This window comes from Salvia hispanica, chromosome 6, assembly GCF_029641045.1.
Source record: "Salvia hispanica isolate PSC_SH4W2 chromosome 6, Shi_PSC_v1, whole genome shotgun sequence".
Lineage (NCBI taxonomy): Eukaryota > Viridiplantae > Streptophyta > Magnoliopsida > Lamiales > Lamiaceae > Salvia > Salvia hispanica.
In genome coordinates this window covers 9,450,286-9,472,520 of record NC_142697.1, presented here as the reverse complement: position 1 = coordinate 9,472,520, position 22,235 = coordinate 9,450,286, and the positions used below count along the sequence as shown (strand labels likewise).

General features: G+C 36.9%; 1 protein-coding gene and 2 long non-coding RNA genes across 3 annotated transcripts; all 3 read right to left on the bottom strand.

Moving 5' to 3' along the window:
• Positions 1-1,621: 1,621 nt before the first annotated feature.
• LOC125203599 (uncharacterized) lies at positions 1,622-2,501 on the bottom strand. Its single transcript, XR_007173402.2, has 3 exons — positions 2,268-2,501; positions 2,143-2,173; positions 1,622-2,011 (listed from the first exon to the last, which is right to left on the bottom strand). It is a non-coding gene; the product is annotated as an uncharacterized LOC125203599 (long non-coding RNA).
• Positions 2,502-15,431: 12,930 nt separating this feature from the next.
• LOC148923177 (uncharacterized) lies at positions 15,432-17,614 on the bottom strand. The gene is made up of 2 exons (XR_016132633.1): positions 17,249-17,614; positions 15,432-16,861 (listed from the first exon to the last, which is right to left on the bottom strand). It is a non-coding gene; the product is annotated as an uncharacterized LOC148923177 (long non-coding RNA).
• Positions 17,615-20,532: 2,918 nt separating this feature from the next.
• On the bottom strand, positions 20,533-21,260 carry LOC125208369 (RING-H2 finger protein ATL70-like). Its single transcript, XM_048107965.2, has one exon. It carries the CDS (start codon positions 21,145-21,147, stop codon positions 20,647-20,649), a length of 501 nt encoding a protein of 166 aa, XP_047963922.1. The 5' UTR covers positions 21,148-21,260; the 3' UTR covers positions 20,533-20,646.
• Between the last annotated feature and the right edge of the window lie 975 nt (positions 21,261-22,235).

Here is a 22,235-nt window from a genome sequence, read left to right as displayed (position 1 = left end):
AATGGTTATTTTATCATGTGGAAAGGAGAAATTTTTTATATATATTCTCCGTATTAAAAAAATAAAAATATTTAAAACGCAACATGTTTTAATACATAATTGGTAAAGTAAGAGAGATGAAAAGAAAAATGAATAAAGTAAGAGAGAAGAAGAGAAAAAACAGTGAAAGCAGAGTAGTGGATTGTGGAGTCCATGTTCTAAAATAGAAAGATTCTAAAGTTTCAACTCTTAAGGAACGATCCAAAATAGAAATAGTTACTACCTCCGTCCCCAAATTTTGACACAGTTTACCATTTCGATCCGTCCCTGAAAATTTAACACACTTCACTTTTACTATTTTTGGTAGTGGACCTCATATTCCACTAACTCATTCATACTCATATTTTATTATAAAACTAATACTTTAAAAGTAGGACCCACATCCCACTAATTTTTTCAACTCACTTTCCATTACATTTTTTGAAACCCGTGTTGGATCAAAGTGAGTTAAAATTTAGGGGATAAAGGTAGTACTATTTAAAAAACAGAGAGAGTACATTTTTTTTCAAAGGCTAGCGTTAACGGAATGGTTGATCCCTTTTTTTAAAGTAAATTAACATTTTTTTAAAGGCATGGCCCCGTAATATGAGAAAATATAGGATATAATCATAGACCAATATATATAATAAAAATAAGAGTGAATTGGAGAATTGGAATGCATAATGAGGGACGGAGGGAGTAGGGATGCATATTAATGAGGGAATTGGGATTCTAAAGTTTTTTTTTTATCTTTTAGTTAGTAATCTCTTTAAATAAATGGACAGCCATTTTTACTGTTCTTTAAAATTTAAATACCAAATTCAGCCCCTCTTAGCATTTAATTTTCAATTATTTGGTCTATACCATCATTAATTTGGGAAGGGCTAGGTATAGTATTTTCAAATTTTTGAAAAAAATCAAAATAGAAAAAATGAAATGAGTAGTAAATACCAAATTCAGCCCCTCTTTACTGTGTCCCTCTTTACTGTGTCCGCCAATGCCAAAGTCCCTATTTTTATGGATGAAGTGAGTAGTAAAAATGAAATGGAACAACTAATAAAGAACGGAGTAAATTGGAGAATTGGGATGCATAACGAGGGACGGCGGGAGTAGGTTTTTCATATTATGTGATTAAGATTTGAACCTATAATGGGCTATAAGCATATAACATTGGAGTACTAAACTTTAACCCGAAATAATTTGTGCCCACTCGTGCATTGTACTCCCTCTGCCTACCATTTAAAGCCATTTTAACTCGGCATGAGTTTTAAGAAATTGTTTGACTTTGTAAAGAGTGTGAAAATTTGGTAGGATGTGGGATCCGCATACTAAAAATAGAATAAAGTAAATGGTTCTATAAATCGTAGACAAATAAAAATGGCCAAAGGGTTCTTTAAAAAGTGGACATAGAGAGTATTTTTTACAAGCTTCTTGAATTTTCTCTTTTTGCCAATTTGGCCATTGTAAAATTAAACGCGTGTTTCAACAAATTTAAAATTCCGTATATATTGCAAAAAGTATAACTGTGACACATAATGATTTTGGTTCAATGTCTAATCAATATGTTAATTCTATCAAACTCAAAAGCAGAAGAAAAAATTGATAAAGTAGAAAGGTAAAGAATAGTACAATTGACAGTAGAGGAGGCACTAATACAATTATGCAACAAACTTCCAAATGGAGTACTAGGCATGGACGACAAAAATCATCTAATCTGATGGCAACCTTTACATGTCGACTTGCTTTCTGATTCACAGTCCCACTTTCTTCATGTAGGTGTTAAAACAATCAAAGCTAAAAATTTACACCCTTCAATATGAGTCATTCTTCGCTAATTAAGGCACCAACCAACATTAAGACTTTGTAATTAAAAATAAAATGTAATAAAATAACTACCATGACATTAAACCCTTAGATGGTGAGCAAGGACACTTGATACTACTTCAGAGTTGATATGATGGAGGAAGCATGACTTCAAGTGATGAAAAACAACCTACAATAATTGCCACAAGTCTAAGTTGTTGTTCACAACTTCTTTTCTACAAATGATTGGAAACGGGTATAATATCATGCAACAACTCTCAACATCGAATAAATAAACTTGTTTTTTTACACGATTCATACCGATGAAGTGCTCGTGAAAGTCATTTACGCCCTGCAAGATCACATAAAAGAATAAGGGGTATTAGCCTATCATCTTTGTGAATCAAAACCATCATTTGATGGGAGTTTTAATTAAGACATAGTACCTGTTTGAACACAATTGCACTCCGTGTGTGATCAATTGGAATGTTGAAATGAGGAGCGCAGAAGATATAGAAGTAAAAGTAGCGGTTCACATAGGTATTGTTCTCTTCTGTTTTTACTTAACAAGTTGCAGCGATCAAGCTGTACCGATTGCCGACGCATTTTATCTTCTTTTCTAATAGGACAGAACTAGTTGACCTTTACTTCAACTTCAAAACTCTTCTTTACGTATTGGCTAAAAAGTATCATACTCCTGTGTTGATTTCAAATGTGTTTTGTCATTTGTGAGAGCTAATCATATTTAAATTGTGATTTGAATCTGCATATATATAGAGGAGTGTTATAACTAGAGAATAAATCTCAGCCACATGTTATCTTAATCCAATGACTAAAATAAGTAAATAACTTTAGTTAATAAAAATTGCATAGGGGTATTTTAGGAAATCAACTTTGTTCTCATATTTTCACATACGCACACCATTCACGCTTACACACACAAACACACACTCTCTCCTTCTCTCACGACGGAGGTGGCAGAGCACACTTGCACCTCCTCTCCGGCGACACCCTCCTGCGGCCTGCCTGCCTCTCACGGCTGCCTCCTATCTCTGGCCCCCTTCTCCGGTCTGCCTCTCGCGGAGTACGGCTCACCTCCTCTCGCGGGCACCGACAATATCTCTACACCTGTGCCCTTGTCGCCTCCTGCTCCCCGACTAATTTATTGTAATCTCCATTGCATATACTCATGCTCAACAATCTCCATCGCCAATTGAAGAATCTTCATCGCAAGAACTGATTTACTCCATCGTCAATTATCGATTTCAGAATCTGCATATTCGCTATACTCACGCAGATTCTATAGATTTTTATCGCTAATACTGAGATTTTCCCTATCTCCATCACTCACGTTGATTTGTTGTGATCTCCCTAGCCAATTATACAATCTACATAGCTCCGCTCATGTTCAACAATCTCCATCATCAATTACAGATTCTTCATCGCAAGAACTGATTCTCTATTATCAACTGTCAATTTCACGATCTGCAAATTTGCTATTTCACACAGGCTACATGTCTTCAATTGATCAAATGGACTCGGTATCAATTCTATAAGAAGCCTAATTCGAATCTGATTCATCTTTGTATGAAGTGAATATTTCTTATAGTGAAGTAAATCTGACTTACAGTGAAGTATAACTGTTTCTAGGTGTATGGCATTTATCAGTAACTAAGATATTATGAAGTGAATATTTCTTATAGTGAAGTATAACAGTTAGCTCGTATACTGATACATTATGAAGTAAATATTTCTTATAGTGAAATAAATAAGACTTATAGTGAAGTACAATGGTGCATAAGTATATGGCTTAAACTGAGACCATTTGAAGTGAATATTTGTTATAGTGAAATAAACATTTCTTATGGTGAAGTGAATATTTCTTATAGTGAAGTGAATATTGTGATGTATATTGTGCATATAGTGAACTAGTATATGCTCACAGTGAAGTATTTATAGACTATTACTTCATTATCATTTTTATTACTTCATTTTGGTAATAAACCTTACTGTATAAACAAATCATTTATATTACTTGATTATCATAATTTATTACTTCATCTTATCAATTTACTACTTCATTAAAAAGAATATGTAGTTCATTTTAATGTGCAAACAACACATCAGTTAAAGATGTTACTTCATTATAATGTATTATTACTTCATTTTTAGAGTCATTTACTTCATTATAATGTTTTATTACTTCATTTTAGTAATAAAACCTATTGTATAAAAAGATCATTTATATTACTTCATTATCATAACTTATTACTTCATTATATGAATTCAATACTTCACAACAACTAGATTATAGTTAATAGGAAAACAGATCAGTTGCATCCCCTCATCACATAAAATATGTAGTTCATTTGAATAAAGCAGTTAAATAATTCGCACCTATAGTGTATCCAAAATAAGTATGCTGAACGAAAAAAAAATTTCAACGAAACAAAACTCATTAACAGTGAACTAAAACCATTGGAAAGTGAACTAAATACATGTAAGAAGTGAACTAAAACCACCACTTAGGACTATCCATTTTCTCTTGCATTTTCTTCAAGAGGAGCAGTCCTCACTTCGCCTCGTTACCCCAACAAACCTTTTGGAAGCCGTACAATGAAGACTCCAGGCCACTCTTTCACCTTGACACCAAAATTAATCATAACTATCGACGATGATAAAGACCACGACAAGCCAGAGCTGCACCATCATATCAAAGAGAAGGTGGATGAACCTTACGTGGAACTCATCTCAGATATATAAGGACCTCAACAGATGGAACTCATTATATTCACATTATACATCACTATATGCTCAATATACATCACTGAAAGCATATACTAGTTCACTATAGGCACAATTTACTCCACTGTAAGCATATACTAGTTCACTATATGCTTAATTACTTCACTGTAAGCATATACTGGTTCACTATATGCACAATATACTTCACTGTGAGCATATACTAGTTCACTATATGCACAATATACATCACAATATTCACTTCACTATAAGAAATATTCACTTCACCATAAGAAATGTTTATTTCACTATAACAAATATTCACTTCAAATGGTCTCAGTTTAAGCCATATACTTATGCACCATTGTACTTCACTATAAGTCTTATTTATTTCACAACAACTAGATGTTACTTCATTATAATGAAGTAACATCTTTAACTGATGTGTTGTTTGCACATTAAAATGAACTACATATTCTTTTTAATGAAATATTCTTTTTAATGAAGTACTAAATTGATAAGATGAAGTAATAAATTATGATAATGAAGTAATATAAATGATTTGTTTATACAGTAAGGTTTATTACCAAAATGAAGTAATAAAAATGATAATGAAGTAATAGTCGATAAATATGAACTATATGTTTACTGTTTTGTATGAGTTCAGGATTTTAGAATTAAAATTAACTGCTGCATTGTTTGCATATTCAAATGAACTACATATTTTATGTGATGAGGTAATGCAACTGATCTGTTTTCCTATTAACTATAATCTAGTTGTTGTGAAGTATTGAATTCATATGATGAAGTAATAAGTTATGATAATGAAGTAATATAAATGATTTGTTTATACAGTAGGTTTTATTGCTAAAATGAAGTAATAAAACATTATAATGAAGTAAATGATTCTAAAAATAAAGTAATAATACATTATAATAAAGTAACATCTTTAACTGATGTGTTGTTTGTACATTAAAATAAACTACATATTTTTTTGATGAAGTAGTAAATTGATATAATGAAGTTAGTTATGTCTTTAATGAAGTAATATAAAGTGAAAATCACATTAAATGAAGTAACATAGTATTCTAAGTGAACTATCTATAATTATATATGATATGTTGTAAATTTATTTTGTATTCTTATGTATAGGTGAAAATTCCTCTAAAAAGATGATGAATGCGAGTATTTCTTTGGAAATCCTCTCAAATTACTTAGGCAAGTACTTCATTCACACACTTTATTACTTCATTCATGTTCTTGTTACTTCATTCATACACTTTATTACTCCATTCATGTTCTCTGTTACTTCATTCATACACTTTATTACTTCATTTATGTTCTCTGTTACTTCATTCATACACTTTATTACTTCATTCATGTTAATGCACACATGAATGAACATACAAACTGTGCTATATGCAGAGGACAAGAAATTGAAGGCTCTAGACTCTAGTACAGAATATTACCCCCATAGAGAAACTAATGGATTTAATTCATAAACTCTCATTATATTAACTGTTGTGTTCATTCAACATTAAAATGAACTACATATTTTTTTTAATGAAGCAGTAAATTGATAAGATGAAGTAATAAATTATGAAAATGAAATAATATAAATGCTCTGTTTATACAATAGGGTTTATTACTAAAATAAAGTACTAAAATACTAAAATGAAGTAATTAGCTACTGTAATGAAGTAATAAACCTACGAAAATGAAATAATAAACTATTAATGTAATTTGACAAAAAAAGACCCTCGTTGAAGTAATGTGGCTATCTGATGAAGGACGAAAATTTTCACTCAATTTTCTCATTTCATCCATAAAAAACTAGATCTAAGGGCCCTAATTGGGTCTCTAGTTCTGCAACAAGTGGTGGATTTGTATATAATGAGAGTTTTGATCAATGTCGAACCAATTTTAAAGACCAAACCAGAAACCAAATCAGATTTTATTCAAATGGGTCGTTACTTCATCCCAATAATATCAATCATCGAATAAATATATTTTTACTTCATTCTAGTAGGTATTATTTCATTCAAGTATGTTTATTACTTCATTCAAATGAGTCTTTACTTCATTCAAATAGGTTTTTAGTTCATTCCAGTAGGTTTTCAAATTAATTCAACACATGCTTTATTCGAATTCACTGAACAAGGTTTTTACTTTATTTAGTGTAAAAATTCAATTTATTCGAGTAGATTAATTACTTCATTCAAAAATATTATTACTTCACTGGACTATGTTTTTACTTCATTTCAGTAGGACTTCAAATGCTTCTAACATAGTACTTCATTTCTGCAGTGTCCACGGAAGAGCCTTCGGCTTCAGAAAATCATAACTACCCCGAATTATTGAACAAATGGATTGAGTAATCAAACAAAATGCATCAGCTTTTCCGCACAAATCTCACTTGCTCATCGCATTTTTTAACCAAGTATTGCTTTCAATTCAGTATTCAAGAGTTAATTGTACTCAGCAACAACGGCAAGGCGCATTTGTCCAAGGTGGTGACTCAGCAGAAACAAACACGGTGAGCAGAGGCAGCACGAAGGAGATGAAGATGATGTAGCTTCGAGCGGACATAGGCAGCGGTGGAGTTAGAAAACTCCGAGCGCAAACCGACAGTGGCCGCGGCGGCAAATCTGCAACAATGGCACACCGACAGCGGCTATGGTGAGGTGACGACGCTGAAGGGGTGCGATAGCCGTGAGAGTCTGGCGGCAGCACATGCCACCTCACGCCGGTGACGACGTCTGTACCGCGAAGATGAAGATGCTGAATCGGCGGATTTAGATGCTGAATCGATCGATGGAGATGCTGAATCAGCGGATGGAGATGCTGAATTGACGGATTTAGATGTTGAATCGATCGATGGAGATGCTGAATCGGAGATGGTTATCGTCGATTTCAATTTAATCGATAGGAGATGATGGATGAAGATGAAGAATCATTGCTTTTTCAGCGAGGTTCTGAGAGAAGAAGAGGCGGGGAGGCGGAATGTGAATGAGTTGATTTTTTTTAATCTGTGAACTCTAATTTTTTACCCTAATTATGAAATGACGTAAATACCCCCTTGTTGAAGTAAATTGTGTATGCAATGAACTGCGAAAAATAACCCTTGATTATTTAATCTAGCCCTTGATTTCTTGATCTTGTGGCTGTGATTTGTTCTCTAATTATGTACTTAATGGACACTTGTCCTATATTACTACTCTATATATATATATATATATATATATATTCCGATAATAAAAATTATAGATCATAATTATGTTATTGTTATCATTTTCGTTTTTGAATTGTTATTAACTAAAGTATTAGTTGATCAGTCCAAAATTGCTATTAATGTTCCCCACTTGTAATCCACATTCCACAGACTCGAAAACCTGATTGATTTCCACACAGTCCAAAGAGAAAGATGAGCTTTGGGTTTATGAATCAGAACGACATGCACACAACTGCAATGTGATTACAATGCAATTTATTAATTACGATTAAAATGAGTAATCATATACTATATAAAACAACATATATAAGGATAGAACTTATCCAAATGTAAATACTACTATCTTTATTTGATAATAGTATTACAGTATTTCTTAACTCTTAAATGTGACCTAAATCCTAACATTAACACCCTTCTGTTTTGGGGACGAAGACATGTTTATCTAGGAAGTCATAATAGAATAAGCTACTATGTAAAATGAATGTTATATATATCCGTCCCATTAAATATTAAATATTTTCTTTTCGGCACGAGATTTTATGTAGTGTTTAGTGAGAAAATAGAATAAAATAAAAGAAAAAAAAATTACAAATGATATTGTTTCCATTTTTGGAAGCATTTCATTTTTAATTGGATAACTCAAAAAGGAAAAGTTTCATATTTAATGGGATAGATGGAGTACTTCTAGTCCTCTTAAAAATAGAGATTTTGAATCTTTGATGATGGTATAAGTTTTAATGTAAAATTTTTAAAGTATGAGAGATAAAGAGATAAAAGTATTGTTTTTAAGTAATACTCCCTCCGGCCCACATTTAGAGTCACTTATTGTTATGGCTCGGGTTTTAAGAAAGAGTTGAAGTGTGTAATAAATAAAGTGAGATGGTAGAGTGTGTAATAAATGAAGTGAGATGGTGGAGTTGGTTGAAGGTGGGTCCCTTTTGACTTTTGATTTTTGTTTTGATTTATTTCAATGTAGATAATGTCATTTTTATGTAATTTTGATGAAGAATGGGGTAAAATTGTATGACAAAATATGGAAAATTTTAAACTGGAACGAACTTTTATGGCAAAAAGTGACTCTTAATCTGTAACGGAGGGAGTATTAGTGAAGTGAAATCAGAAAGAAAGAAAAAGAAAAAGTGCGTTAATGGAAAATGGGTCTTATTTCATAGAGAAGAAATTTCTAAAAATAGAGTGTTTCTATATTTAGGAAATGACCCAAAAAGAAAAAAAATTATGTTTTTAAGAAACAGATTTAAACATATTTCCCCCTCATTCACAATTTTTTTTTTCCGACTAAAAATTTAGTGATTTAAACATATTAAGATGATGTGTTTAGTAGAATAAGTCATTATAGTTGGATCCAAAAAATCCTCTAAGTGCGTGCGATTTTCACATAGTGAGATGGAAAGGTGATCGGCTTTGGTTTTCTCTCGGACGGGTCAGTCGCCGGTCTGTCTGTGATTTGGTACCTATTTCTAGTGTTTGGTTTCCTGTTCTGGTGTAGTTGTGCTTGGAATTTCTGTTGCTTTGCTTGAGTTTTTGTTTTTCCTTTTGGCTGTTGGTGGTTACGTTTAACCTGATGTAGGATTCGTCGGAGGGGGGAGCTGTGGATGGGTCGCCGGTGATCGGGGCTGAAGATGTGGAATCTTTGGCGAAAGATGTTAGAGCGAGGCAGGTAGGGGGCCGGAGGATGTCATCTGCAATCTGGTGTAATCTGGTCGGTCTTCCAATTCACTAGTTTGAAAAGTCCGCTTTGTTTGCGATAGGGAGCTTTCTAGGGACGCCTATACAGGTGGATCATGCGACCATCTCGAGAAGGAGGCTCTCCTTGGCAAGACTATGTATTGAAATTGATATATCCAAGTCGCCCCTAGAGGAGATAGTAATTGATATTGAGGGAAGGGAAGTTCGACAAAAGATCAAGTGGGACAGAATTCCTAAATGCTGGAGGGGATGGGGGGCTGCCCCTAAGCTCGAATGGAGTAGTGGGGAGAGATGTTGGTGCTGAGGTGGACGCAGAGGGTTTCCAAATTCACTAGAGTAGGAGAGGGAGGTATGGAAGGAACAGGGGTAGAGGTTTTGGGAGGTCTTACTCGTTTGGCCAGGGTAACCGGGGAGAGTGGGGGAGGTCTTCCCAGGGGCAGCATAGTGGGGCGGCAGCTGGATATATTGAGAATGTTTATGGGAAGTTGGATTCTCCCCATCGGGAGAAATATGGTGAGGAGGCGAAAGATCGCTTGCAAGGTATATCCTCGAATCCTAAATTCTTCAAGGTACTCCCGAATGGAGATTTTGATGCAGAGCAATACGAGGATGAAAAAAAGAGTGGGATCCAGATGAGAGCCATGATGATGAGGAGAGGGTGGATTTGGGGTGTCTAGTAGAGAAAAGGGGAGTCTGTGGGGGAGACTTCCCAGAGATGCTAGAGGAGGAAAATAACAAGAAGGGGAAGTTTGAGTCCTCGGGAGGACTACAATTATGTCAAATTGACTTACAACATCGTAATTTGGAATGCTAGGGGTGTTACTAATGCAAGCACTCAGAGTACCATCAAACATTTGATAAGAACACATAAAATTTCTGTTTTGGCGCTTATAGAGCCAATGACAAAGCCGAAACTAGTGTTCTTTGGTAGAAAGTTTGGGCTAAACTTCAAAGGCATGAATGAAAACGGTCAAATCTGGATCTTCACGGAGCATGGCATTGAGGCAGACGAGTGGGATGTATCTGAGCAAGTATTACACGCGCGTTTTTCTACTGGTGAGCTGGTCTCCCCTTTCTATCTTTCGGTGGTGTATGGGAAATATACCAGAATAAGTAGACAACCCCTATGGGACAAACTTCGGGAACTTGCAGTCAGGATGGAGGGTTTGCCATGGCTAGTAGGGGGTGATTTTAATATTTTTCTCTTGGAAGAGGAAAGAAAGGGATCTAATAAGAACAGGGCAAGAGAGATGGCGGAATTTGCTGATGCGATTAATTACTGTCAACTTCTTGAACTGGGAGCTGATGGTGCAAAATTTACTTGGTCCAGAGGAGATATTCTTGAGAAATTGGATAGCGCGTTGATTGGTGAGGGGTGGTTTGATCTGTTCCCAGAATCTAGAGTAACAAATTTTCCTAGAGTGATGTTGGACCATAGTCCTTTGCTTATCCAATGCCGACACCCAGGCCCTCCCATGCGGCCTCCTTTTAGATTCCAGAATATGTGGGTGAGACATCATTCTTTTATGCAGGTAGTTGAGGAATGTTGGAGGATTGCGACAGGAGAAAGGGGTATGTTAAACCTGCAGGTGAAACTTAATCGCCTAAAGAAAAAGCTGAAAGAATGGAACATGAATGTTTTTGGTAATTTGTTTGAGAAATTAAAGCAGGCTGAAAGAGATGCTCAGGAAGCCCTCAAGAGGTTTGAGCAGAGTCAAACACTTGCTGCACGGGCAGAAATGAATAGGACATCAGCTGAACCGGTTCTTAGATTGAAGATGGAGGAAGATTTTTGAAGCAAAAAGCGGCTATTCGTTGGTCAGTGGAAGGTGAAAGAAACACAAAATTCTTTCATGGGTTGGTTAAGCATAAAAGAGCCAAGGCTAGGATTTTCTCGATTGAGGATGGGGACCAAATCATTACTGAGGAAGAGGAGATCAGAACCTCAGCGGTTGATTTTTTCCTACCCAGTTAGACTGGTAGTCAGGATTTGTTGGGCCCTGACTACCCAGTTAAACACAAAAATTCCGGTTGTTTCGCTGATGGGGTGGCACATAGGCAGGGTTCGGGTTCTGGTTTTGAGGGTTTTGGTTATGAGGATGCTGATTTCTTCCTACCCAGTTAGACTGGTAGTCAGGGTTTGTTGGGCCACGGTTGGAATTTTGGTTCGGGTGGGGGTTGGGTTGATTTGGAGCCTGATTTTGGTTCTGATTCTGATTTCCATCTCCCCATAGGAAATTTTGGTGGTCCCTCCATGGTGCATCCCTCTGCCTTCCCGGAATCCAATTGCCGTTGGAATTGTAGTATCCTGCGGCATTTGCTTGCTTCACATCCAACGAGTTGTCCGGCTGATCATATGGTAGTTCTGGGGCCTCTTTGCCTCCAGTCGGAGAAGGTGGTGGAGTGTTCTGCTTGATTGCAGTCAGCAATTCCTTCTTTAATTCCCCCATCTTCAAATCCATCCGCTCCTCCTGGTCAGTAGCCGAAGCACTTGCTACCCTTTCTCTGCTGTACCCATCCCTCGCGTTATCGTATGTCTTCTTCGCATTCAACAACTTCCGTAACACCTTTTTGGCTTCACTGACTCTCAACTGGGTGAAATCGCCTCCAGATGATGAATTCGCCAGATCCTTGGTTTCCTCGTTCATCCCCTCATAGAAAGTGTGGTGCACCTCTATCTCCTTCATGCGATGGTTGGGGCATGACTCCAGAAGACTCATGTACTTCTCCCAGTACTCGCTCAGGGTTTCATCATATTCTTGCCTTATGCACGATATTTTCCTCTTCAATGCACTTGTCTTTGAAGACGGGAAAAACTCGGCTAGGAAAACTGACTTGAAATCGGCCCATGTATTGATAGAGTCGGCTGACAGGCGCATGAACCAAGTGTTGAACTCTGGAAATGTAACCCTTCACCAAACCTGGTCCTTAAATTGGACATGGCAAAGGCGTATGATCGTGTCCAATGGCCGTTCTTGCTGAAAGTGTTGAAAAGATAGGTTTCTCGGAGTTATGGCTGGGTATGATTGAAAGATGCGTGAATCCCTGCTGGTTTTCATTTTTAATCAATGGTACACCGGCTGGTTTTTTCAAGTCTTCGCGTGGCCTCCGTCTCTGTTTATCTTGGCAGCTGACTACTTATCTCTCCTGCTGGACTGACTTATCCTGGGTCGTAAAGAAATGAGGTTTTGTACAACGAGATATTCAATTGGAGTTTCACACCTTGCTTATGCTGATGATATTATGATTTTCTCGCAAGCAAGAAGAGCGACTGTCCGGAAAATTAAAAGATGTCTCAAGCACTACATAAATGTGTCAGGGTAATTGATTAATGGGGGAGTTGACAAACTCATATTTTAGGCTTGTTTTATGGGTGATTAAAGAGTGTTTTTGATGGTTTAAGATGTTAAATACAAGTTTTTTCACCGCATATACACTAATTAGGTGAGTTGATGGGTTTTTCGTAGTTTTGTGATGAAAACAGGTTGAAACGAGCCAAAGCTGAAATTCGAGGAGTTCTCCAGTTGGAAAACCCGACCGGGTGTTTTCCATCTCTCGGAACACCCGGTCGGGTGTTTTGAAGTAGCCTTGTGGACTCCAGGAGGAAAACCCGACCGGGTGTTTTCCATTTCTCGGAAAACCCGGTCGGGTGTTTTGCAAAATAGCGGGCTCGAGGAAGAAAACCCGGTCGGGTGTTTTATCACCTACAAATCACCCGACCGGGTGTTTGCTAATTGTCCTGATTTTCACTCCGAGTATAAAAGGGGTTCTAACTCAATTTAGAACCCTAACCTTCCCCACGACAAATTGAGAGAAAAAATCGAGAGATACAAGTCATTGAAGGCAAGGAGACTTCCATCTTCAAGAGATTGAAGAAGAAAGATCCTCCCCAACATCAAGTCTACATTAGGGAGTTCTATTACCTTTTCTTACTATGTTTTCTTTTGTTGTTCTTGTATTTTCCTTTGTTTTAGCTTCCATTATGAGTAGCTAAGTTCTTATTTAGGGATATTGGTGAAGTTTGTATGGATTCCATGGGATAAACCTTGATTTATGCTTATCTATGTCTTATGTGGTGGTTTTGTTGGTTGTTGTGCTTTTTCATTATCCAATTGATTAGCTACCAATTTGATATGTCTTATTCTAATTATTGTCATTGAAAGATGCTTAATTAGATAGTTAAATGACCAACAACTCCGTGCGTTGTATGTGCTCGAGAGAGACATAGCTAGAGAGAGGGCTTGGGTCCGTAGGTTGTAGGAGTTGGTTTCGAAGTCTAGGGAGGAGACTCCGACCTTAGAGGCCGATCAACGTGTTAGGTGCACCCGAGAGGGGGTCTAGCCAATTAACCCGACCTTCCTAGCCACACATAAGACCATTTAGATGAGCATGATCCCTAGGTGAACACCCGTGATCCATACCAACGGATCAATATCCCTATCTTTCCAACTTGAGTGAAAACTATCCTTTTTCTTGTCTTAATTTCCTTTTGCTCTTACTTTCTTACTTGTTCTTTGATCTTAGTGTAGAAAAACCAAAAAAAAACTCCTTCTAATAGTCTAGATAGTGTTCTAAATTGCATCGTAGTACTCAAGCCGGCACTTAGTCTTCGAGGATCGATAATTTTAACTTGCCACGTGCTACATACCCCCATACACTTGTGGGTGACATTTTGATTGCAAGTTTAGCATGAGTCAGAGGAGAAAAGCTGTTTTTATATTAATGAGAAATACAAAGGCTGGGCAGCGGGGGTGAGCTTGGTTGGTGGATTTCAGCAAGGGAGTTTTCCCTGCACCTACCTTGGGGCTCCAATTTTTAAGGGGAGAAAGAAGACAAGTTTGTTTATGTTCATCTGTAACAAAATGTCCGAGAAGATTCATAACTGGAGTCACAGACATCTTTCCTTTGGGGAAAGACTAACATTGATCAAAAGTGTGCTAGAGGCATTACCAATCCATATTTTCCAAGTTCTGGATCCTACCAAGGGGGCAATCAAGATAATGGAGCAGGTATTGGCAAGATTCTTCTGGGGCTCCTGTAATTTTTCCTCCAAGACGCATTGGATTAAATGGGAGGATGTTTGTAGGCCAGTGGTGGAGGGAGGGCTGGGCCTACGGCGTATGGCAGATACTATTGAAGTGTTTAGTTACAAGCTCTGGTGGAGATTCCGGGAGAAAAATTCTTTGTGGGCAGATGAAGGTTGGACTTAGGTCGGTTTTCGTATGTAATTTGGAGTGTATCCAACTGATCAGGAAGAGATTCCCGACCCAGCTGAGTCGTTAGTACGACAACCGGGACCTGGCTTCAAACAATTTTCCTCAACCCACTTCTACTGATTAGTATAGTGGAGGTAAAGGAAGTACTCTACTAACTAGTGGGTGTGAAAATAACAGGCATGTGGTGGTGTTCGTGGAAATAGGGGACAAGGTGTCTCAGAGGCATATGAAAAGTAGACAGTTACTAAAAGAGGAAATTTAGACCACAAGGCATATCTGGTGGCTGGGTGGCTCTCTGACAGGTCTGGACAGTACAACTGAAAAGTAGGGAACAAAAGCAAAAGTAACTTAAAAGTAAAGTGGTCCAAACTAAAGTTGATTTTGACGTTTTCTTCTTCACCAAGTATTAACAAAAAAAATCAGATGAACACAAACACCATAACTAAACTCAGATTCATAACCTCAAACTCAAGATCCATTGATTAAAATGCTCAAACTTAAAATAAACGGTGAAACTGCAATTTTACTTCTACTGACTAACATGCAAGGCGGTGATTATAATGCAACACGAAGACTCAAGCACTAAGATTAGACTAAAACATAACTACAACTTCAGATCGACAACTCCAGGTAAGAAAACACTTAGAACTTAAAAGCAACAACTAGATCTAATTTTCCTAGGCAAAATGAAGCAAACTCGAACCAAAGCGACATACGAAATAGAAACTTCATAATTTAAGCGTTGGAACTTCACAAAGTACTTCAAAAGGCAACAACGATGAGTGTTTGCAACAAAACCAACGACGAAAACAAGTAAAGATTAAACTAGAAAGCAAAATAACGATTGTTTGGCCACTCCGGGCGATGATACTGCTATACTACTACGGCAACTGGCTGGAACGGTGGATCGATGACTTCTCCGGCAGACTCTTGGACGTCAAGTGACCATAGCTGTGGCGAGGAACGAGAGGTTGGACAATGCTGAAGGACTGATCTTCTCGAGAGAATTCTACTAAGTGTGTTTTTTGAACTGAGAACTTAGAGCTCCTAACCGAACTCTAAGGGACCAATTCTAAAGGCGAACTCCTTTCTCTCTCTCCAAGTGGCTTCTTTTATAGGGAGGCTTGCCCTTGCTTTTAGGGTAGACTTCCTTCAAGTTTTGACTTTTCTGCCCTTGTTAATGATCATCCCAGCTATCCTTCTTCTCCATCTCGAGCCTTTTCTCTGGCATGCATCCTGGTCAGTATTGCCCCCTTCTAGCGCCCTTTTCACTTGCGTCGCCTGAATCGTCTCCTACTGACTTGGATCCTTTAATCCTGCACACTTGAGCAACTGTTTTGCAGATAATACATGCATTTCATGACATACTGACCAGTAACCAAGGCTTAGAATACGACTTATCAGCAGAGTATATGCACAGGAAATACTGTTCTTTTTCAGCCTCTCTATCTATATATCGGTCCAGCCGATTTAGTCCTAATTGGAGGAGAATGTTCAAAGTAGGGGTTCATTGCCAAAACCTTTTTGGGTGGATTTTGGGTGAGGGAAAGATAAGTTTTTGGGAAGATGTATGGATGAATGATCAGCCTCTGTCCAACCTTGGCTCGAGGGAAGGGTCTCCAGAATTTTTTTGGGTAAAGGATGTCTGGAAAGATAAGGCTTGGGATGAGGAAGGTCTTTACAGGCTGATGGAAGATTGGGGAGTGCCGAGGGGAATAGTGGAGGACATCCTGCACATTCCGATAGATACAGAAGAAGACGACAAAGCGCGATGGGCTCTGATTCCTCATGGGAATTTTACTCTAGCCTCAGCTTGGGAACATGTCCGACATAGAGGAGAGAAAAGGGAAGTCTACAACTTCATTTGGAACAAGGGAATTAATCCCACAATCTCATGATCCTGTGGCGCTTGTTGGCTAACTGAATATCGGTTGATGAGAAGGTTCAGTGGAGGGGAGTCTCGCTGGCGTCTAAATGTCGCTGCTGTTTCAAACCGAATACAGAATCGAGACTACACTTGTTTGTGAACGGGGAGACAGCCATGGGGTTATGGAAGCACTTTGCGGCATGGTTTCCACAAGCCCCAGATTTTGCTTGGCCATGACATAATTTAGAAATACTACTGAGATGGTGGCAGCAACACCTGCGAAGGGTAAATAAACACCATGTTAGTATTCTAATCTCATGCTTAATATTGTGGTATCTTTGGACAGAGAGAAACGAGTGTGTGCATAATGGAAATGTGTCCAGGCTTGAAAATGTTTGCTACAAGGTGAAGGGGCATCTGAGAAACTTGATGTTAGTAGGGCATCTTGGGCCGGAACAATGGGAGGGAAGTTATCCGAAAGTGGATTTTATGGGAGTTAAGTTAGACAAAGGTATGACTAAAAGGGTAGAGAAAAATGAGTGGAGTCCTCCAGACCTACCTTAGCTGAAGTTAAACTCAGATGGGGTGTTTAAAGGTCCGAGAAACAAGGCAGGGGTAGGGGGTTTAATTCGTAACTCTTTTGGTGAAATAGTAGAGGCTTACTGTTTGCCGATGGCAGCACACTCGAGACTGGAAGCTGAGATGAAGGCGCTGCTGGAAGGTATCTTGTTGGCTGGGAGACTCGGTAGATATTTATGGTTGGAAACGGATGCAGAAATTTTGTATCATATCCTCGATAAGGGCCAGCTGGGACGGCAGAGATGAGACATACCATGACAAATATTAGAGTCGCCCTTAAAGGTTTGTCTTGGAAGACAACGCATATCAGAAGGGAAGGCAACAAAGCGGCTGATTTTCTGGCGAATCTTGGTAAAGAAAGCGTGGAGACAAGGAGATTTACAGGAAGTTCAGCTCCGGCTAAAGTGAGAGCCTTGGTGAGATTGGACCAGATGGGTATGTTAACTTAGATTCTCTTGACTTTTGTTTTTTTTTTTTTGGTTATCTAGATGAGGACAGTTTTGTTTCATTGCTTTTCTTGAGCATTGTTTTTTAGTGTCTTGTTGCTTTTGATGTAAGATTCTCTGGACATTCCACTTTTGGGTCTGTCGGATTGTAATCACTTTTTTTGAGATGATATATACAGGATGAAGGTCCTACTTAACCCTCCGTGGGGAAGACGTTTGATAAAAAAAAAGATGATGTGTTTAGTAGTAAATCATAATTGTGCAAAAAAAATAATAATAATTAAGAGATAAAGAATATTTCTATAACATAATTGATTGAACACAGTACATGAAACATGACAATATGTTCTAATCAATAAATTTTTATTCTCATAACTGGGTCACTGACCTTTTACTTTTCCCGTAGTGTATTAACAGAATATTCACCAAATAGTGGGAACATGAGAAAATGATTTATATATAGATATGAGTAAGGACATTGATCGAACCTGAAACTCACGAGTTGATCTGAAAAACCTGAAAAGTTGAGATAAAAGTTTATAATCGAAAAAAAATACAATTTATAACTCGAGTAATTGCACTCAATAAGGCGGCTGAAATTTGACCTAAATCCCATAGAGTTGACCCAAAAAGAGCTAGTTTTCATTATATAGTTATCAACTTCTATTACTCTTTCTAACCTTTTGAAAGTTAGTAAAATAAATCATTTTTACTAATGTATATGAAACTATTATGATTTATCATTTGAAAGTTGTTCTCATTAATTTATTTGACTCTTACACTTAACATATAAGTTTATATGTAAAAAAAATGTATAATAACTATTCCCTCCGTCCGTGAATAGGAGTTTCATTCTTATCTGATACGAGTTTTAAGAAATGTTAAGAAACGTGGGTAAAAGAAAGTTAGTGGAATAAGGGTCTCACTTGTATATATTAGTTTTAAATGATATGTGAGTGGAGTGAGTTGGTAGAATGTGGGGTCTCTTTTCGCGGACAGAGGGAGTATTATTTAGGAAAAAAAGGCATTTTCGTAATTATTTTCATGAGTAGGCCTGATTTACATCCCTAGGTACAAGTATGTGGTCGACTTACTAGATACCATCGTAAATATTCCCACATAATACTTTTCCCCTTTTCTACAAATTGCGAAAGAAGATACTAACAACAACAACAACAGCAGTAATAATAATAATAATAATAAAATAATAATAATAATAATAATAATAATAATAATAATAATAATAATAATAATAATAATAATAATAAATATATTATCATTATTATTGTAATTATTTACTTATGGTATAAATATAAAATTGGAAAACGATTGTTATGATATGAACACAATCCGATCTCGTGCACACAATTCTTTGCAATCACAATCTATTTATTTCCATTTTGTTTTGCTGATATGATCTTTTCATTCACATTACTACATTCGAAGACTAGCCCTTTCTATGGAAGCCCTTTCTATGGAAAGAACTTTGCTGGACGGATCCAAGACTTTTATATACTCCGTGTTTTATCCAGAGAAAATAGTAAAATATGATCTACTATATTTACCTATTTATCAATAAATATGCACACAACATATTATAACAAACTTTTATCACAGATATAATTCCTAATTATAGTAAGAATGATTTGGCATATAAAATTCTGAATATTGATCAAAATTCGACACTAAGCAGTAGGGTTCTATTATAATAATAGTTTTAAATGCTAAACGTTAAATACATTATTAAAAAATAACGTGGAGTTTATTACAACTATATTTGTAGAGAATTCAGAGATTTAAAAACAATGACATCATCTAGCATAATTTTAAAATTAGAAGTTCATCATAATGAATTTCAGGTTATCTTATAATGATGTTGTTCGACGTTTAAGGTCTAAGACTGGTTTGGTATTGATCTCAGTCCCTAAACAATATTCGTAAGTAATTTATAATTTAAATATGTTTGAATGTATTAATAAATAAAGGGAGGATCATATGCACATTCTTCCCATAGTATACTGGAGAACTAGTATTATCACGGGAGGCACATGGATGCAATTAATGGAAAGACAATATTATTGCTTACAATTAGGATGTGAATAAGCCTTTGGTCATCATCGCCAACTGTGTACTGTATAAGTCCATGGACACATCATGCTTCAATTTTATGAGTTTCCTTTTTTTTTTTGGTCCATATACACAGTTGAGGTGTTGTATATAGAAATAAGACTTTTCTTATTAGAGTAAAAAAATTTACTCCCTCTTATCCCGAAAAATAGCAACTTTTGAAGCGATATAGACTTTAATGCAAAATTTTGCTCATTATAGAAAAAGAAACTTCTTAAAACGGAATGTTTCTATTTTTGAGAATGGAGGAAGTATTATGTATGGAAAGAGATTAATTTTGCTGAATGAGCTAAAAAAATACTAGTAATAGTACTTCCTCCGTTCTCTGTAGTAGAGGTGTTTCTTTTCGTGACGAGATTTAAGAAATTGTGTTAAAAGTGAGTTCAATGAAGGAAAAACAAAGTAGGAAAGGAAAAAGGTAGAAAGATGAAGAGAAAATAAAGTAAGAGAGAAAAAAAAGTTAGTGCTTTTTACCAAAATAGGGAATGACTCGGCTACTGTGGGACAACCAAAAAATGAATACGAAGAGAGACGAAGGGAGTACTATTTTTGGAGGATGAATGTACCATTAATCATGAGCATATATATATCACTTGTTGCAGTTGAAATCTTTAAAATCACTCATCCTATACAGTTTAATTTACTCTAAATTTATTTTTGTGATTCCGACACAAATTATGAGCAATACTAGAAAGGGACCACATCAAAAACTGATGATTTTGGCATTCTGTTAGTATCGACAAACGGAAATCGAAACTAAATGACAATGCATGTTGACTATCTAACTCAAAGATGTAGCGAGAACAAAAATCGTGTATATATGAAACCGAAAAATGTGATGGAAATCTATAATTGAAGTAGAAATAGTACTAACTAATTATGATATGTTGAAATTGAATTGAATTGAATTCATCCACCGGGTCTGGTGGCGAGCGGCACCACCTCCGCGAGCGGCGTGGAGAGCGGCGTAGGCAGCGGGGAGGTGCGGCAGAGGGGGCAGGTGGGGTGGAGGCGCAGCCACGGATTGACGCACCTGAGGTGGAAGTAATGGCCGCAGTCGGGGAGAGCCCTAAGCATGTCGGAAGGCTTGTAATCGGCGAGGCAGATAGAGCAGCAGGCGGCCGTACTAGAGTCCTTGTGCTTCTTCACCTTTGAGTAGAGCAGCTTCGGGTATGCGGTGAGGGTGGCCTCATCGAGCCCGCCCTCCCCAGCCAGGGCCACGGGATCGTGGCGCTGGGCCTGGGGGAGAAGCATGGCGGGGGGTGTGCTGGTGTTGCGGGTGCAGTAATAGGAAGCGAGGGTGATGGTGGTGATGAGGAGGAGGATGCCTACCGACACGCCGATGCCATACCCAAACCCGCCGATGCTCTCCGACCCGAGGAACCCGCCGGAGTCGGTCGTGGAATTCATCGGATTTTGATTGGTTGGGAAGTCAACGATTCATTACTTGATACATATCCAATGAGGGGAAGTTTTATTTGGGGAGAAGATGCATTTACATTATTAATTATGGGATGCCTGGTTGACGCCGGATTTTCTATAATCTTATTTGTGGCTATTGGTTTTTTTTTTATCCTTATTAGGGAAGTAATTTAAAACTATACATATACCTTTTTTTTTTTATTTTATTAATTGCTAACCACTCCCTCCATCCCATAATAATTGTCACTTTTATTGAGAGCACGAATTTTACAAAATGTAAAGAAAAATTGGTTAGAAAAGTTAGTGGAATATGAGACCCATTTTTTATATTGATTTTATAATAAAATATGAGTGAAGTGAGTTAGTGAAATGTGAGACCTATTTAGTGAAATGTGAGACCTATTTAGTGAGTTAGTGAAATGTGAGACCTATTTACCATTTATGGTAAAAATGAAGTGTGATAATTATTGTAAGACGAACCGAAATGGAAAAAAGTGACAATCATTGTAGGACGGAGGAGTATTTGCTAATTATTAAATGATAATTATGTCAAGATGCTATCTTATAAATGTTGCCAATAAAATTTAGTTAACATACAAATGTTTTGTATTGAAATCTATAACATAGACTCTTAACATAGTTAGACGTTAGCAATTTAAGATATTCAGTAGGCCTGCTTATTCGGCCGGTTGACCGTTTGACCGGTTTTAAATTTTCATAAATTTTAGAACCGAAACTGGACCGATCGGTTCCGGTTTGGAACCGACCGGTTAAGAACCGGTCTATTCCGGTTCCGAACCGGAACCGATGTGTAATTTTAATCCGAATTTATTTATAATTTTAAATGGTTCAACTAAAAAAAGTAATAATCCAACGTCTAGAAATATAATAAATAATACCTAAAAATTCAAATAAATACACAAAAAATACAAACCAACAATACAGTAATATTTATATATGGATAAGGGTGATGCCAAGTGTAGTAGGACTAGTTTATGTTAGCAATTTTTTGTTAAAAAAAAAGAGGAGTTCTAAACTTTAGCAATTTTTTTAAAAAATAAGTTTTAAAATTGAAT

What these genes read in the sequence shown, in the direction of transcription:
- LOC125208369 (XM_048107965.2), bottom strand. Translation starts at nt 21,147, where the DNA reads ATGAATTCCACGACCGACTCCGGCGGGTTCCTCGGGTCGGAGAGCATC.